The sequence below is a fragment of the Dendronephthya gigantea genome, unplaced genomic scaffold, assembly GCF_004324835.1.
Source record: "Dendronephthya gigantea isolate DGI-Jeju-01 unplaced genomic scaffold, DenGig_1.0 000016F, whole genome shotgun sequence".
In the NCBI taxonomy this organism is placed as follows: Eukaryota; Metazoa; Cnidaria; class Anthozoa; order Malacalcyonacea; family Nephtheidae; genus Dendronephthya; species Dendronephthya gigantea.
The window spans coordinates 462,466-482,263 of NW_021163026.1; the positions used below are offsets into that span (position 1 = coordinate 462,466).

General features: G+C 37.9%; 1 protein-coding gene across 2 annotated transcripts; it reads right to left on the reverse strand.

Annotated features, from left to right (window-relative positions):
- Positions 1-210: 210 nt before the first annotated feature.
- On the reverse strand, positions 211-19,495 carry LOC114520708 (somatomedin-B and thrombospondin type-1 domain-containing protein-like). Of its 2 annotated transcripts, XM_028541029.1 has the most exons (6): positions 19,364-19,495; positions 16,496-16,574; positions 11,540-11,862; positions 2,778-2,957; positions 2,241-2,355; positions 211-922 (listed from the first exon to the last, which is right to left on the reverse strand). In XM_028541029.1, exons 3-6 carry the CDS (start codon positions 11,859-11,861, stop codon positions 640-642), a joined length of 900 nt encoding a protein of 299 aa, XP_028396830.1. In that variant the 5' UTR covers position 11,862; positions 16,496-16,574; positions 19,364-19,495; the 3' UTR covers positions 211-639. The 2 variants fall into 2 exon arrangements, with proteins under 2 accessions (XP_028396830.1, XP_028396831.1); XM_028541030.1 differs by lacking the exons at positions 11,540-11,862; positions 16,496-16,574; positions 19,364-19,495 and adding an exon at positions 6,218-6,742.
- Between the last annotated feature and the right edge of the window lie 303 nt (positions 19,496-19,798).

The window sequence follows — 19,798 nt, forward strand, 5'->3', positions numbered from 1 at the left end:
GCGCGCTAAGGAGGACTAAGGACTAGTTTGCCTAATGCAATTTTTAGGGCGTGTAATGGGAGGGTATATTACTATATTCGCCATCTTGTCCGCGCCAAAGGATCGTTACTAAAATCACCAAATGTTTCAATATAAAATATACTACGTATATATATATATATAGAAAGAAAAAAAAAAGTAAATACAAAAATTAATACACTATTCCGAGTATAATATAATAGAAAAATTTATTAAAAAAATTAAAATATTCTATAACTATGTATAATGTGGTCAAATTTATTGGCCTGGAAAGTAATATGTGGTTAAGATTTAGAGCGAACTATATTAATGAAACTATATACTTTATATTTATAAAAAGATTTTAATAAAAAATTCAGTTAAAAACAGTCACGACTCCAAGACCGTGACGCGTGGCAGACTGTTTTATAAGTTCATTCGAAATTAAAAGTAAAAAATTCTTTAAAAAGTTTGAAAAAAAACACATTCACCTTTTCTGCACGTTTTTGCAAGAAGCAATGTGTCACTTGCTCAATATCAGAAGATTTCATTGCACATCTAGAATTCATGTCTATAGACTTCAATACAAAAACTAAACAATTTTTACCTAAATTCTGTGATTTAGTCTTCGGTACCAAAATCTTAGACGAAAATAAAATTTTGGAATTTCTGATCGACACATTTACAGTTAGGAATTTTCTCTCCAACCCTCATCCACAGTCCACTGCAGCTCTTCGCGTCTGTCGCTACCCAAGATGTGAAGTTACCCACAATTCCCTCGCCTTTACAGAAGCCTTTATCATCCATGATGGCTGGCTGACATTCAACGCACATCGGTTTGGATAACTTGAGTTTTTCGGCCCATGTGCCTTTGCAATACGGGTGTTTCGACATAAGTTTAAAGTTGACACAATGACTACGGAATCTAGAAAAAAGGTATTCTATCAGAGTCGTTTGAAACCAATATACTCGAAATAATACGATAGACATGTAAGCAGACAGAAAATTAAAAAGGGATATTAATCCCACTCAATTTGCTCGTTTTAAAAGGAGCAGAAAGCGGCTATAGTAAATCCTAAATACACAAATTTAATCCTCAAAATTAGTTTAGGATTGGGGTTAATTCAACCCTAATCAACAATAAACCGTAATCTAAGACCCAACCTGATATAATCATAAAATATTAAATTCGTGTATTTAGGATTTACTGAACACAGAAATATTACCCTGTTATCTTGTAATAGATTGTGACGTCATATGCCAACGGCAACGCCTTATGACGAGCGTTAGAAGCTTAACTGCAAGGGTCTTGTCAAATATCTAATTATCGATCAAGGGCGGATCCTTTTTTAACAGGATCATGATAATATGTATATTAATTAGTCTGTGTACTTTAGGAATACGAATGAAAATCCCAAAACCCTTGAATGTTAAGGGCTCCCAGAAATGTTTAAGCCTGCTGTACAATAAGACACGATGATACTTGCTTAGGTATCCCATGTGTTCCTCGATTATTTCTCTCTTTCAACGTTTAAATGTGACGTATTAAGCAACATTTTCGCTCTGATCGCTCGAGAGCTAATTTATTTACGTAACTTATTGCATGGGTTCACTGAATTAGTGTTTAAATTTAAAACTATTTGGAAGATGTGGTATAATAACTACCTAAAATAGACAAAACACTTCTTGACGTTTCGACCTGAGGGCCTTCGTCAGGAGAGTTAGTATGCCTTACTGAACGAAGGCCTTCATGTCGAAACGCGAAAAGTGTTTTGTCTACTTTAGGCAGTTGTTATACCACATTTGATGCTAAGTTGTTTGAAGACGCTGCCACGCTGCTCCCTGGTTATATTTGGAAGATGGAACTCATTTCAAAAGGACACTTTCATGTCCTCAATGGATAATAGACTGCCTGCAGAATACTCAATCAGCCGAATCGATTTAAAAAAACCCTGCTGAAATCTTGTTAGTACTAAAAATGTGGTTTGATCAAAAGATTGTAATGTACGCCCCGATTTGAAATCATTAGCCATGATGATTCAGATTTTCTTGTTAAACTTTAAATCTCATCAGCTCTAAATCTCGCAGCCTAATCTCAAATAATTTGAAGTTGATGAGAGTATGAAATCACTCTATATTTCTCACTGGGTAGATTAATCAGAATCCAATTTGGGGTAGTTTTGAAGTACGTCCGGCACAAGTTTTGAATGGGGGGTTTTTAGATCTGTTCTGATATCTCTTACCTTTTACGTATTTTCTGAATTTGTGTTAGCTCTTTCTTCTCTGGCAGAATGGTTTCAAATTTGTTTGTGGCGTACGACTGGTGGCGATATTCGGCAGGAAGTATTTGCGCTAAAACTAAAGAAAAAATTGAATTAGTATAAGAGCTTTCTCAGTCGATAAGTCACACGATTATGATGTAATGATCGGACGACGATGACAATTACGATGATAATGTATGATCAATGATCGTGATGACAATTTACAAATGAAAATTCGTCAGTATGGGTGAGAGCGGAGGTCAGGGGGTGAGCACTCAGTGAATCAATTGTTTTTTCATGAGGAATTTAGCCCCTCCCTAACTCTAGGACGCAGTAACAACTAGATACCTAACAATGTGGTTAGTAGAGAATTTGAAATAACTATCATCCAGTGTTTGCACTGAGATCAGTGGTGGTAGAACCTTCGAAAATCACGTTACAGTCTTTAGGCAACCTTGAGGTGCTATGAATAACTATAAACACAACGTATTTTATAGTTCACCGTATTCTGAAACGCACCCATATCTCCTTTGCAGTTCTGGTTGAAACATCCCTTCTTTTCGTGTCTCATAGGGCATGCCTTCCCGCCATTCTTAGGTGCCTGCACAATCAGACGCCGCCGTTTCATTGTTCCAAAACCACATTGCTCACTACATCTGGACCACGGCGACCAAGGAGAGAGAATACAGTCTTGTGCTCCTGGAAATAAACCCAAAATATAATGAAGACGAATATTCCTAACTGTTCTTAGGGTTAACTATTACAGCTCAAAACATTTTTGGCCTCAGGAAAATATGGGCATGTTTATTACATTTGTCACTCCAGTTGTATTAGAGCTCACCGGCCAGATTTTTTAAACTGCATACCTGAGTTTTATTTATTATCGCGGCCAGCGCGTTTTGATAGCAAGCAATTTTTACTTTACACATATTTTGAGATAAAGATTGATAAAAGCGGATTACCCATTAATTGCTGGCATTTTAATAGCATGTAGGTCTTGTTGGTTGAAATATTCAATAAACTAAGGCAACTACATCGAAGCTTGAAAATTCGACAAGGATGGAATGTAAATACGAAGGTAATGGGATATATTTGATGGGTCAAACTGTGAAATTGTTGTTTTATTATTTTAGGGTAAAACCACGATAGCCAGACGTACAGTATATGTGTCCAGTGTTATATTACGGTCCGCGGTTTCAAATGTAACACTCGCTGTCGGCTGGTAGAGTGTAGTGAATATCGTACTCGTATCACAAAGCGCCTAATTCTAGGAGTATTTTGCACATAACCATTTCAGTGTGTAATGTGTATCAGTATGTAGGCAAGAACTCACAAAGGAACAAATTTGCAGTAATGTGACATACGCCCCCCTCCCTCGACGGAACATTTATCTCATGTTTGAAACTTTGCCTGCTTAAACTATGGCTAACATAAACATTCTAATGATAAAGCACATCATTTTTAAGCCTTCTTCCCGGAGGTCCGGTAATAATGATCATTACAATCCAGTCTAATGAGTTTTGGCCCCACACTGACGACACCCCCTTCGCTTATACCTGCAATCGCGGGGCTCGAGAACGCACCCGTTTTGCCTTTATAAGGCAAGGTTTTCCAGCAATTTATTTATAACACATCGAATGGGCTAAGCCTGGCGCCGTGCAGTACTTAGTGCTCGCTGCGTCTCGATTTGGAAATGTTTACATTTGAGCACGGAATGCTAATAAATGATTTAAATCGTTCGTAATTAGATTATCAAGTCAAACTCGAGGGAGATCTCTTACTGTGTAAACATTGTAATATGGGCAAACTGGGTGCATTGGGGAGGCAAACTACGGTGTGGTCATGATACAATCCGGGGCGACAGAGGGCAATTCCCTACTGTGACGTCATCAAACGTGCCAGACAAATTTGCATCAATTGCAACAATGAAAACATTCCAATGCCTTGCCTCAATACAAGGTTATTCGGGAGACATAATGAATCCTGGCTAATGAATTCATCATTCATATTGATGTCACCGAACATAAAACCGATAATTTTTCGTGGATTAGTTTAATAGCACGTAAGTTTTATTCAAAGGTTAAATTGGAAGAATTTGAAATTTATAATCAGCACACGACGATTTTAAACTCGCTGCCTTTAATGACGGAATTGTCTCAATACGAAGCAGGGATTCTGTGCTCCGTCAGGATGTTGTAATGTAACGTTTGTAAATGTCTTATCTGAGAATCAATGTGACATAGTTTCACAAATTAATGTATTAAGGGTCGCATTGTTTGGTGTCGTTTTCACGTTGGAAGATTTCCAAACACATCACGACAAAAAAACCACAAGTGAAGCCCACGCCTTGTCGAGACCACGCAATCCCAAACTATTCATATCGCCGTTAATCTCAATGATCTATTATTATTGTCTTCCCTAAAACATGATGATTAGGGCACGCTGAGCAAACATATATGTACTAACAGACTCAAAACGCTCCGGCATATGTACTAAAGTTGGAATAGCGGCCAAAAATCCAGCATGACACAAGGTCAACCATCTTGAGAATGCGTGTTTTGCGTACGACGTTAAGACACTTGACAGTTTACATCCAGAAAATACTTTAAGAGGCCTAAACACGGTCAGTAGCCTGACCTGTTTACATAAGGTCTTCGGGTGGTCAGCAATAAAAATAGCCTATGCTCCTGAGGGCAACCTACAGCACTCGAAACGCGGCTATGTTTAATAAAACAACATCGACGAACGGCACCACCTAAATTCAGGAAACACTCCCTAAACCACATTGCTATCGGCGAGTACGAACGGCGAATTTCGAACATTTTTACAGGCATTCATGATATATTTAGATAGGGCCGGTGCGTGGCTGGCACAAGGTCTCTATTATTCCTTCATGTGTTCCTTGTGATCCTGTGCCCGTTTAACCGCAAATGCAGAACGGATGAAACAAATGTCCATTATCAGCTTATAGGAAAAGCGCAAATTGCCGGATGGGTGTTTTGTTGCTTTTAGCCATCGGCAGGCCGGTTATGGGCAAGTCGTGAATACGAATGAACGATTACTTGTTAGTTTTACTTCCCAGCATGCGGTAGAAATACCTTGAAACGCATTTCGAAAACAGGTACGCGCTGAGAGACGATTGCACCACTTTTGGATCACTTGCACGCACACACTTCAAGTTAGTGCGCACCAAATTCATCCGCTGCGCAATCGATGCTATTTGAAATGACTCCATCGACGCAATAAATGCAGATCAGATAACACAAGAGAATATAGTGCGACTAAGTGCTTCTCGTAAGGAAACACAAGGCCATGCGGTCAGCTGGCCTCAAAAATTGATGCCTCTGTAAACAAACTGTTCTGTTTGATAATAAAAGGTACACATACCATTTATTATGACGACACGAAGTGTTAACGCGCAGAAATCGTCATTAGCATTTAGTCACGACAGCTGCTAAATCATTAAGGATTAAATTCGCTGTCAGACTTTTATTCGCTGTCGTCAAACACCTGATGATTTTTCTCATTAGACTATAAAACATTTCTCGAATTTTATAATTTACACCACTACTGTACCTATCGTTTTAAGAGACACTTAAGTACCGTATAACTTTGTATTATCCTGGGCCTGGCGAAGCTAGTTCCACAGGGAGTGAACGATACTCACTTATGAATTGTGCGTGAAGAGTAGGCTACTTCGATACGTAACACGAGCAAATTAGATTTCGAGAAGTGAGAATAGGTTGCTGACAATTGGGCCTTGAGGTATTGAAATTAAAATTTCTGAGATTAATATACGCACGCGATGTTTGGCGAAGCGAAGAAGTGAAAAGTAAAACGATTGAAGTGAACACGAAGTGCGCATTTGAGCAAATTTGACATAATTCAATCGCTTAAATCTGAGTTAGAAGAGTAAACATGTTGTGTAAATGATAAAGAACAATAAAACGCTTTCAAACCTCGACACTCTGCTTCGACACGCTTCAAATCAGGACAGCAATCACCAGTATAACTGCAATACTCATCACAATAACAGACCTTTGTTTGACCTGCCGGCAAGGCATTCTCTGGTGACGAAGGCACGCTCACCCAACACGAGTTGTTCGTCCCTTTACAACACAACAAGTTCCCCCCTCGAGCACGTTGATCGCAGAACTGCGCGGTAGATAGGATGAGAAACTGGACGAAAAACAGACCAAATAGAAGCGACATTATTGGACGAAGCATGATAACTCTCTTTGATACCAAACTGTGTATAGCTCTTTCCGACAGCTACTGATATCGATCTAAATTCTCTTCCCTTGTGTTGCTGACTTGACGGAACTGGACGGAGGATTTTGCGCGCTTTTTCCTCTCACTTGCGCAAGACCTCGAGGTGCATCGAAAGAGTGCCGACTTCTGTAGAATTGTGCGCCGCGTTTGCCAGTAGAGCGTGAAAGCGCTTTGGTTTAGTCCGTGTTGTATTTATTCCGTCTGTCAGTCAGGAAACTTTGTGTGTCTATCACTAAGCCAATTAGATCAGAGGTGTCATTTTCTCAGTGAGAACTCGAAATAACTCTTGACTATAAAAGACGAATTCAAAGGATTGAACCGCGTCGGACAATTACCATTAAAATTTCGAACAATGCTGCTAATCCACTCATAGCTTGTTTTTGCACGTGGAGAAAAAAAGATAACCATCGCCAAATCGTCTAACCAGTTTACAAGATGGAAATAAATCATATGGCATTATTTCAGCCATACCAAGGAGTGCCTGAATAGCGGAAATGCAAGCAACTTCACGCCCAGTTGGGGACAAAGAAACCATGTTACGTTGCTCGGATGTACCAAGATTGTTTTATTTCATTAACAAAATTGAACATCTTTGCACGTGTTATACGCATCTGTTTTGCCAAAGGAATTTTGTGACAAGTACTGAGACATTCATTGCTTGTAACCAAGTATGGATAATGGGCCTTAAAATTACTGCTATAAAACAGCTATGAATTCCTATGATAATTATCTCCATCGATCGAATGCCCAAAACTATATGTATAGGGTTGTTATAGTACGCTGCTCAATGAATATCACTTGTGTTCTTATCAGAACTAAAGTGGTGCGAGGTTTTAGACATTTAGAGTTTTGGGGTAGTTCGGGCATGAACAACTAAACGTAGCCAAAAGTAACCATGCCTCAAGTGGTTCCAACGTCTTTAGATCATTATTTACATGCAGCGATAAGCCTTTCCGGATAAAACACTCACTGCATGGGAAAGAGTTTAGGTGTATCTGAGAGAGACGAATAAGATCGGTTAATTAAAAAGATTTTCATCTTATCAATAAGATCAAGATTTTTTTGCCAAGTCAAGAAACCATACATCACGCTTTGTTTAAAAAGCTTCCGAACCACGCCACTTGCCCAATTAGTGACGGTATTTGAAAATGATCTAATCAGTATTTTAAAAAATGTTTTTCATGCAATAGGGCAGACAGCAGACATACAGGTGTTGGTGCGGAATGTACAATAGTGCTAAAAGTCTAGATGAAATATCGAGACAAGCCGCGTGATATAGTTGATATTCAGTATACTAGTTATATAGTAATGCTCCAGTTATACGTATGTTGAACTATGTTCAAGTGTTGGGAACTGTTGGCCATTAATTGTAGAGGCTGAGGCGACCGATGTTCTGGGCTCGGTTCTGGGTGTAATAGATTAATTAATTATCACGTTCATATACCATGCGTACGTATCAGTCTTAAGATATCAGTCATACTACAGATATTTTGATTGTTTTTAGTAAAAGATTTTTAAAAAAAACAACAAAAAAACACGCAATCTCATTGGTTAATATCGTGCGGTTTGTACTTAATTGCCTGCGCGCGTGAGATTTCGAAAAGGTTTTAAACCGTTGTTCTTCTGCAGTAGTTTTATAAAGCAATCAAGAAGGAAGAGAGTGATCAAGAAGGAGAAGGATTGCGTGATCCATATGCACTTGAAATGATGCTTGTCTTTCAGAAAGCATAAAAATACACTCGCCTACGGCTACGGCTCGTGTATTTTCCCGCAGGCCGAAAGTTTTGCAACAACCATCGTCCATGCATGATCACGCTATCCTACAGGGAAAACTGTTTGGTACACTTTCACCCCAAATCAAATTTTTCCCGCTGTAAATTGCTATTATGGTTCAAATACGTACAAATGGGTTAAGAGAAGGGTATTATGAAAGAGTATCCGCTGACATAGGGACACTTACATGGCTCCCCCCCCCCTCAAGTATTACGCTTACAGGTTAAGCTGAAATACGTTTCATCATGTTCGCGAAATGCTTAGTAAGTCTTTATACTGATCAGTGTGAAACTTGTTTTAGCCGAACTTATATAAGCGTACAGTATCTATTTTTCTTTATGTGCAAGATTGCGTCCCTGTTATACTGAACTATGATGAAATCATCAAATTGTACATATTAGGGTTGTAATTTGAGAAGGTTTCTGGTCAAATACCATAATAGTTACATTTAGCCCACACTTCCTTCCTCGCTTTAGGACCTACTCTAACAAACAATCAAAGTTCTCAACAGCTCGTTGATCACACTACTCCGAAACAGGTGTAGTGTCGCAGCTCCTCGCAAGAATGATTTTCATTGGCTCTTTAGAAAGCATAGAAAAGCATTATCCAATTGGACGAAAGCTTCTGAGAGCTTCGACATGTCACCGAAACAGGGGCGTAGCTAAAACGATAATTTGAATATTCATACATCCAGTTCTGCTTGACGGATTTCTTTTGTAAGTGCAATAGCTTACAATACGCCCCTGCTCCGAAACCGTAAAGGCGTGGTTCCGATTCTTACCAAAGATTAAAGATGCTTTTCAGTGCAACCTTCTCAGTCTCATCTTAAAGTATTTTAGAAGGTTTTTCACTCCGCTAAATTTTTCAATCGGAACAAAAATTTTCATGATTTGGTTATAATGATGTTTCGTAAATTTCAGCGGATGGGGTCGACACCTTTCATTCGTTGAGAGGTCTAAATAATCCATTTACGTTGGTATAAAGAGGGTATTCAAGGTTTGAGCTTTTTTTAAAGAAAGATATTTAATCACGTTGCACAGTTAACCCCAGAATTGACCTAAAAGTGGGCAAACACGAACCATGATTGCATTGAAAAGGTATTTGAAATATCGATTTTCTCTGCAACTCTCTGAGAAAATTTGACCGGCTCCGATAGCAACACCGCATAGTGTGAACGGGATCTATTTAGTATTAAACTGCAGGATCTGCCAATGTAGCCAATGATAGCTAATCGACAAAAATGACCATTGCCATTTATCACTGTCCAAATGATCTTTTGCGTTAAGATGATTAGTTCAAAATCCGAACTTATAACGACGGAATTAAAGATTCATTTAAGGAACTTATAAGAAACAAACATTTTTTAACAACTCATATTTCATGCCCTTGTTTTTATATAATCTTTGTTATGTAATAATAATCGTAATCCCGGAAGATTACTGAATTGCATTCGAAACCGACGAATAGATTAAACCATTCTCATAGATTATCAATTCCGGTAGTATTTTTTCAAACTTTTATAGGCTAAAAAACCAATGTGGGGTTTTCATTCAGATATATCCTATATATATCATGTTCCCAAACCTCCTAAAGTCCAAACGGGCACGCACACAGCTCCGTAAAAGGTATAATATGAACTATTTTTCTGAGGTGCTTAGCTATAATGGACTAGGATGTAACGATGAGGTAGCATTACGCACAGTGGACAACTCCATACTGCGAATTATTCTGGAAGCGTGCATTAATCCGTCAGCGGGGGGATGAATGGTGGGCTGTTACATAGTTAGAAAAGGCACTGTCCCTTAGGTTAGTGCCGGATGAAGCAGGTGAGGTTCTGTTTTTATAAATTATGGCATGCGAATCGTTTATGCATAGTTAAACTAATTTTAATTATAGTTCTAATTCAGTTCCTAGGCAGAGATTGATATTCATAGCTAAATTTCAGGTCTTGATCTTCAAGATTTCGTAAGTTATAACTCGTTTATGAAAGTCACCAATTTTTCATCAACGGACGAATGTTTGACCTTGTTATCAATGCTAATTAGCTACGAACTATGCGACACCTCCTTTTGCTCAGAAAAATCTTCTCAGCAATATAGCGAGAATAGATTTTATTATCATAAAAAAGGTTTTAAAGTTTTTGTACAGACCTCCTTGAACTTTCACGATTCTGGAAACATCTTATAGTGAGTTTTTGTTAATCCTATTTATAACTTAACTGATATTATGAGAGATGATGAAAACGTTAGAAAACGTTCTACGGCCCAAAAAACGAAGAATTCAACCCTTCGGGGAAACAGCCCATTCATGTACTTGACATACAGAAGTTTCAAGAAATAAGTGTTCAAACACATTTTTGTCTATGCAGTTTTTCAATATGCAACTTGCTTATTTGGGTCTCTGAAAATATTTGACCAGCTCCAAAGGCAACACCGCGGCATAGTGTGAACGGGACCTATTACACCGCAGGATCTGCAACCTGATAAACTGGTAGCTAATTGACAAATACAGGTATATATGACTACAGGCATTTATCACTATCGAAATGATCTTTTGCAGTTAAGATGATTAATTTAAAATCCGAAATTATAAGTTTATATCGACGGAACGAGATTCACTTAGAACTTATTAGAATAAATAATAAAATAATAAAAAATATTATATGAGAATAAAATCTGCAATGACTTTTCGCCATCACTTGAGGTGCTTCCTGTTATCCTAAAAGCAATTTTCTGATTTTATGAGGCTTTGTTTCGTTTTTGTGACTTTAACTCGATCAAAATTCCAAAGGTGGGGGTGTCACTTTTGTAAAGTCACTTAGTTTGTTATGAGCAAAAATAGCGCAGAACGGACTTCAGATCTCCTGCCCAATTTTTCATATTCATAACTAAATATAGCTGTCAGCCTGATATGTGATTGCTATCAATTCAGTGCCAAAGATAATCTTATTATTATATATTAAAAGGCTATTCTCTTTCTGATTGGTCGAAACGCGTCGGATAGATCTCGGTAGTGTGCCGCTGGCAACGATAGCGTGGTCACCCATTCCTCGTCTTGGCTGCATTTCTAGCCTTTCCTCAAGCAGATTTATTAGCGAATTTTAATTGAAAGGGAATCTTTTGCTCATCATGCCCCCCTCTCCCCTGGTAAGTTTCTCCGCTGTCCCATTCGCCCCACTTAGGTCTTAGGCATACGTAGTTGTTGGTATAGATAATAGATTATTCGAATATACTAACCTTGGCATACTCCAATGACATCATCATCTCCGTTCCTCCCGTCTCCATCATCAGTCATAAAAGCTTCACTGTTATCGCTCACACATTCCAAGCCCGTTTCACATTTGCCGAAGCTGCTACGAAGTCCACCGCAGATTTCATTAACAGACCGCAGACAAACATCACAGCAGTCGCACTCATCTTTTACAAATTTACCGCTACCACAAGGTACCGTCGACTCTTCGCATTTTGTCTTGTCACAGATCTCCGGGCAACGGATGCCGGCAGCGAAGTTCAGAAAAATTAGGAATATTCCAAAAATAAGAAGTGAATTTTTCATCATTCTAAAAAAAGGAGAAAAAGTAATTAAGGCAAGTGAGACACAAAATAGAGCGATTCATCGTGCTTTTAAATGAGATTTTCTTTTATTTAAGCAATGCGAGTAAAGAGAGAAATAGTGCAAAGAATAGCCTGTTTTCATAAGAATTCATGATCATCAATATATAAAACTTAACCACAACTTCACAGCTCTTTGAAAGAAATCGTATACCTAAAATTGCCCGTGTGGACTAGTCTAGAAAATAATACGTGAGCGATCCTTCGCACTATTTTAAGTGCGACTTTCGTTTTTTAATCAACGCGAGTGGGCGAAATGGCGTAAAAAATGGCTTGTACTGATGAGAGTAATTAGAAATCAGCTGTATTCTGATTGGCTATCCTAATTGCTATCTATATACTTGCGATAGATGGCGATCGCGAGTATAGCAAAACAATAGTGATTTATCTTTTGAAAAATGGCTTATCTGTGGATACAAAAAATGTGTGACTACGTTTCCGAGACATACTCGCGATTGCTGAAAATCATTTTAGGCTTTTGATACAGAAATGAAGTATGAATGAAAAAAAAGCACAATAGAAATAGGGAGAGAAAAAAAATGGAGTTTTGATACGGGATTACTACCATGCATATCCAAAGCTTGCCCTCTCTAAGGCTATAACTAATGGTTATTTGGTCGCCATTTTTGCAGGGAATTTGAAGCCTAATTTGTTAAAAGGGCCAATCTCTTTCTATTGTTTTTGCCGGCGTAATGAATCTTTGGTCAGGGAGCGTGAGGGAGGATTTCTCAATGAACATATCCAACATTATAAATACGCTGTTGGAAGGTTAATTTGATTTGATTTGATTTACATTAACCCAGCTTATGCAACCCCGAAAAACGTGACAAATGGAATTATAAATAGCTCAATGTACGCATGCTCATACTGGTCATTCAAACACGAATTCAAAGCAAACAATATTTGAACCATGCACTAGCTGATGCACCGCGAATTCAGAATGGAGAAACCAAGCATTCCTCTTCAATTGCCGACGTGCAGGAATTACAAACATAAGTTTGTCACTCAACAGGTGTGAAATGGCTGGCATACGTCTGGCACGCTTCTTCACTCTTATCTATTTAAAGATATCCCTCGGCTATTTCTGTCACCAAAATTACAAAAACATCTGCAAACTCCATTTTAGAAATTTCTCCTCTAGGGTCGGCTAAATATAGCGTGTGGGCGATGCTGATCTTATAGTTGAATTATAAGGCTCAAGAATAAATGCCAAAAATGGTTAAAGTTTTTTTAAAAAAATATATAGGGGTAAAAACTAGGAGTTTTACCACAAGATCCTTCAGTAAATAAAGAATTTTTGATGATCAGTTTCCACGGAATGGAAACCGCTCTGCAAATTCGTGCAATGAAGCATGCATACTTCTATCGCCAGGAAACTTGATGACCCTGCATGAACCCTTTAGCGAAAAGATATCCAATGGAACACCACGTTTGACTATTTTTAGATTGTATACATTCGCATTTCTGGCTACGAAATACGAATATTCCCAGCAAGGTCAGTCAACAAAAGGATTTATTTTTTGGCAAAAGTGGATATTTGCAATTCATATATAACATTGTAAAAAATTACCAACTTATTACATGTAAACTCAATTTCCCTATATGAGGTTGTTAGAATGATTGTAATCTATTCTTCAGTTGATTGAAATAACGTTTTTTAAGCATTACGTTCCTAGTCACGTTTCTAGAGATACCACAGCATAATGATATTTTAGTGCGGTTTTGGGTATTGAGTTACTGTCAGTTCATTCAATAATACTGTGAAATTGCTGCGGTGTTAATCTAAACGAGTTTAAAGCAATAATTACACCGGTAATAAATAATCCAAAGGCAATACGCCAGTTGAATGCTTAAATGCTTAAATGGCTGCAAGTCCAGAGATTAAATAAACACTGATTATATGCCATATGTAATTATATGTATATGTGTGTTTCTGCCAAATTCAGTTAAGTGAAATATTGCACTTTTAAAAAACAACGTGGCATTGAACAGTATAAGTTGATAGATATGACTAAATAAATAGTGGAATAAGGAAATGCATAACTAATTTCCCGCAGTTTCCAAATGGCGTCATTAATCTAAGGTATTCCTGGAATGTTTCGTAAAGGTACATCCGTCATCAAACTTAAAACTGCAGGAGACGAAAATCCTAGGTAATTACTTGAGCAAATATAGGACCAAACTTACTGAATGAAAATTTAATAGTGTTAAATGTAATTATGTTGACACTAAGCAATTGTGACAGACATATATAGTTATAACATGCATGGTATAGATCATAAATTAAAAATTCCAATTGGTTTTATTGGGAAACTTCCAGCAAGTCGATGAAACTACTAAATTTAGAGAAAATTCAGAATGCAGTCGAGGTGACATTGATTTCCTAACGCAGATCTCAAACCCTTGGGTAAAATAATAAAACAGAGATAGAAGACAGCGCAGTTTGGATGTGATAAAGCATTATTACTGCTGTGCTGGTGAAAGATTATTATACTCAGTCTGACAAATTTTAGCGGCCAGTAGAAAAACACGACTTAGAAATTTAGAAAAATGTTTGCAATTTCATAACAAGATAAACAGTAGATTTTTATATAGAATTAACGAGCACAGAAACCCAGCAATATGTTTTGTTTTATTTACATTCATCCGGTATATAAGCACTCACAAAAGAAGTTGGGGTTTAAAAGCTTGTCATTTCAGCGTTTGAACCAGAAACACCCAACACGGATTTATGTACGGCAGACCTAGAACATTTTTGTCCAGCACACGAGAAAATGATGTTTTTCATAGCCGGGACAATGGCTCGTCTGGCTATTGAACACAATACGTCATTAGCAGTCAGGTGTTGTTGATCAACAAAGGTCAGATTTGAAACCTAATAAACTCGGATGCTGCAGTGAAACAAAACAATGCCATTACACGCGATCGACAAGAGATCAAACAAATTGATAAAAAAAAAAAGAATGAGACATGCATTCGCTTCCTGTTCCGTCAACATTTCTGTGGTTATAGTGAGTCGTTTCATGAAAATCATCTAATAAGCACTGCATGGTGATCCCAAGTCTGAGAAGATTTTGTGTAGCAATAAATTCAAAACATTCAATGTGTTTTCTGCGAAGAAGGATTTTCGTAACTTAATGAAAATCGGTCATTCCTTAAATATACCCTCGTCATTTAGCTCCCATATCGGTTTTTTAAAAGATCGCAATGGTTTCCTCTATCGTGTGGTAGTGCATGTATACATTCATTTGTTTCAGAGTTAGTTTTGCCTTGCCTAAAAAAATTAAACTGATACGCAATGTTAGAGTGTCCTAGCTGAGTACCCTACCTTGGAAACTTTTCATAGCCTTTAAAATGAACAGAAAAACCGTCCTACTGTCAAGTCCTAGAATCATTCGTCCTACTGTCGTCCTACTGTCATAAAACATTCGTCCTACTGTCAAGTCCTAGAATCATTCGTCCTACTGTCGTCCTACTGTCATAAAACATTCGTTCTACTGTCAAGTCCGAGAATCTACTTATAGTAAAACTGATACATAACAGCGGGAATTTTTTGTGAAATAAAAAGAGACCGTTTATTTGTGTCAAATTGCTTTGCTTAATTTTCTTGCATAATTGTGTTATGTTATTTGTCCGATCTGGAAGTTGTGACGACAAGTTTCGTGATTCCTGCGCTATCAACTCATCCAAATAATTCTTATGCACATGTGTCACGATGCACGTTCGAAACGCAAGATCTGGTTTCAATACAGGGTTAACTAAAAGCTAAAATATTGGACTTAAAATGGCGTTCTACTCGTGCGTGAAATTGGAGGAAAGATAATTGTCTAATTAGGTCATTAATAAGTTCGCGACAAATTTGCATATAGACTGGCAACTGTGTTTTTTTTACTGACCCTGTAGGGTACTTTTTTGAGACACCCTGTATACGGTTCGAACGGAAAGCGTTTATCGATGAAATAAAAAGACATGTTTCATATGGCGATGACTGTTGGGGACTTATTGCAGCGCAACCTTGTTTTCCTTAAATAATTTTCTCTTCCATTCTTATCGACCGTAGGTTAATCAGTGTCTGGTCGGCGTTTTTACGGAAATAAGGCCCAAATAACGAAGATTATGCCAGAGATATACGGAATATCTGAATTCGCGTTTCCTACGAATCGTTTGGTATTGTCGACACGCAATCAATGTCGGATAAGATGACAACTAAATATTTCATTTTCAGACAATTGAAATCAGCCGTGAGCGTTTGGCGCCAAAAAAAACTAACTGTTTCCTGCGATACTATGTGGCTTCAAAATAAGATACTTCACTTGAAGACTATTAAAATACATCTCACCTGATAGTTATCAAGGGAGATTTATGTTAGCGGAAAGGTACGAAATTAATAAGTGTAAAATGGTTTTACAAGCAATTAATTAAAGCAGACACTCTCCGTATTCACGCAAACATATAAACGTATATGATAAAGCGTTTAGGAAATTCCACATCACGAAATTAGTGAAAATCTATTAACACATGCACTATAGCTAATAATATATAATATATAATATACCTTCCCACATAAACAATGACACTTACCAACAAAGATGTTTATATAAACGTTGATTTTGCTTTTCAGTAAATATACGTTGTTGCTGCTTCGAAGTATTTCGTATAACTGAAAGAACAACAAAGACGGTGATTTCTTAACAGAAAATACGGCAGAGGAAACGACTAAGGTAATGACGCATTAACACGCTTCAATTTAGCGTGCATCACGGAAGGAAACAAGATCTAAAAATCTCGTCAGGAGACAAAAGGGTAGCCAATTATAACGGATGTTCAGAGACAATTAGATCAGGAAAAGCACGATTGTGGTAGAGATTATCGCAAAAATATGCGGTTCATTCCCCTTTATCAATAATACAATCGTTCGCACGAAGCCGGCGATGTTCAACAAGTTAAACAACAATAAAAGCTTGTTAATAACATGCTAAGCTTGAAGTAATCATTTCCTGGACAATGAATAGAACAAGAACAATGCCTGGGCGTGATGAAAAACATTTAATTGCTATAAATAATAATCGTTTAGCAATGAATCCCACGAAAACAATTTGATATAGATAGAAGTATTTCTAACAAAAATATTAAAATTCTCTTCAGAATGCTTTTTGCGTGTCGCGTAATGGAAGAATTCGCTGGTTTAGAACCAGTCTGGGTAAAAAGTGTTTGCTAGGCGCTATTTAATATGGTTTAAGCGACACGTTTAGTTGACCAGACTTAGTTATAGAGTACGACCAACCGGACCAGGCATACTGGCATAGGTATTTAACATCAAGAGTTCATTTAAAATTGCCTGCAGTTGTACGTAAGACATAGTATGTTCTTAAGTTTCGCCGAGTTTCCCGTTATAAATTATTGTATACATTGCTATACATATATTGTTATTTCTACAAGGCCCTGACTGGAGCTAGTTCTCTATCGGATCAATTTCGTAAGTATTGGAAGAGTGTGTTTTTTGAGATTTTTAACGTCGGAAAAATCCTGTCATTTGCCTAATGACCATTATTTCCAGAAGGTGCAGTGACCATGCAGCAAATTTGATATATCGCAATCGGGGCCTATAACTAAATTTTATAGTTATGCAGCAAATACTGCACGGAGGTGGCATCAACACCATGCGATGACATTTCTAGCTTTGCCTTCGGCTTTGGCCTTTTTTTATCAATAGCGTTGCATGAGATAAACACAATTAAGTAAAAAAATGAACTCAATCGAGACGGTTTCCTGCCATATTTACCGCAACAGACTTCGGCCTATGATACTTGCATAAAACGAGAGAAGTAAATTAGTTTTATCCCTAGAATTCTGTAAAAAATAATGCGAGATCAAAGAGCGGAAGTTCAAGTGATTTAAGCCTGAATAGTTGAAGAAAGGTTTGAAATACGGCTGCGAAACTGTGCATGGACAATTATTAATAACGGAGGATTTAAAGAGTCTGCTTAGGCTTTCTATAACCAGTTTTTTGAAGAAGGGTAGATTGGTTCTCGGGGGACTTGTGGCCTTGTAAAATCCATGAAAATTTACAGGGAGTGGGAGCTTAACCCCTCTATTCATAATGCTGTCTGGGATATTACGTGATGAAATTCTGGAAAACAGGCATGCGTGATTTCCTATTACTTTATTGTTTCCACCGCGGTCTTATCAGAAGGAATTTCTGGCCTTATCAGAGGTTGAAGCTGAAAATTCTCACAGATTCTGTTATTTGATAAAAGGGCTCTTTTATTCGCCACAATCATTTGTATACGGTTGCGATTCCGAAGAATGACAATGAGTTCTGATGTGATGCGATGATGTTTATTTATTAGTGACAAGGTTTCATGTCAGACGTTTGTACGCGCGTTTAATCGATCACACACGCCATGGCTGAAATTTTATACAACACATCGTAAAGTGAAGAGAGCCTATATAGTCCCTTCATTGTGAAACATCAGCTAGGGAGCTTTAGCAGTGACTACACGTACAAGCATCAAGGTTTGTCATTCTCGCATATGACGGTAGCCCACGCCATTGCGCAAACTCGTTGTCCTCAGCGTGTACGAGTCAGAAGCGATTCGTCAGATGGCGTAAGCAAACAGCACTGAGTTTTGCGCATAAATCAAGAGTTTCGTATACTCTTAGTATATAATAAGTCTCTGTATATTTAACGATAAGCCACTGGCGCTAGGTTTTCGCGTTGTGCGGGTACGAGGTTCGTGCCCTTCACAAGACTGCCTATTTCACAGAGCGACCACCGCAATGGATGGCTGTCCGTTCGGTCTGCAAAGACCAAACCACAGGAAGGTTCTGTGACCACGGTAACGATCTAGCGCATGCAGTGAGAAGTCTTATAACGAATAAAGTTTAACTCCAAATATTCTATTAGCTCTTCTAGAAAGCTGTGACCTTGCGTCGGGTATTTAAAACTTCACAACTGTTTATAGTTTATGAACTGCGTGCACTTAAAAGCATTTTGAGAGATTTGACGATAGACAAGATGTTAATTTACTTTCTTTCCTGTTAAAAGGGAACTCTCAAGTCAATTAATATTCGATACATTATTTTGACTGTACGCTGTACCAGGCCAAATCCATCCTACGGAAACCTGTATAGAGGCACAATCCTAACTAAAGTGTGAATTTTTGAGGAAGGCTGTTGAAAAAGTAAAATGCGTTTCAAGACTCCTTATACTCAATACTAGCTTCTAAGTGATTTTCGTTTCAAATTGTGCTCTTATTTTTAAGCAGCAAGACTGTTGTTATTATGATAAACTTCACACATGCTCATGTATTAATAATACGTACATGTCTATGGACTTTGAAATCTTTAAAGCAAATAAATAAATCAAATCTCTTCGATAATACGTATGCCTCGGCAAGCCTTGGTGTCTAATAACGATTATCATAGAAACTACGAAACAGTATTTACCTTAGAGATGCCAAACACAAACTCCGTTCTTGTCGCTTGTCTGTGTAGAATACAGCGTCCAAATGGAGGCGCGCCAAATACGACATGCGTTCCCGCGAGGAGAATCTTTATTTTAATATCAGAAAGGCAACTTGAAAACAATGCATCCAAGGTAACCAAAGAGGTCAAGTGGTATCCATTTCCCCTCACGTGGTGATAGTTGTGCCACTACAATTCTCTCATCACTATCCAGCAGCGCTATTATAACATCGCGAATGGCTCGTGCGCCAAAAATGGCAAAGCAACGTTTAGCTTTCTTGTGTTTCTTCCTTATAATGCGCGCTCAAACCAGACCAACACGTTGTTCAAAATCGCCCAGCACTGTTGGACGCAAGCTGCCGGTAGCATTTTTGGTAATATTTGATATTGTGAGTCGAATTTGTGAAAATCAAGAAT

What these genes read in the sequence shown, in the direction of transcription:
- LOC114520708 (XM_028541029.1), bottom strand. Translation starts at nt 11,861, where the DNA reads ATGATGAAAAATTCACTTCTTATTTTTGGAATATTCCTAATTTTTCTG. An exon ending in GAACTGCAAAGGAGATATGG is followed by an intron (nt 2,356 to 2,777) that starts GTGCGTTTCAGA and finishes TTTTTTCTTTAG; the next exon opens with TTTTAGCGCAAATACTTCCT. An exon ending in ATTCAGAAAATACGTAAAAG is followed by an intron (nt 923 to 2,240) that starts GTAAGAGATATC and finishes CCTTTTTTCTAG; the next exon opens with ATTCCGTAGTCATTGTGTCA.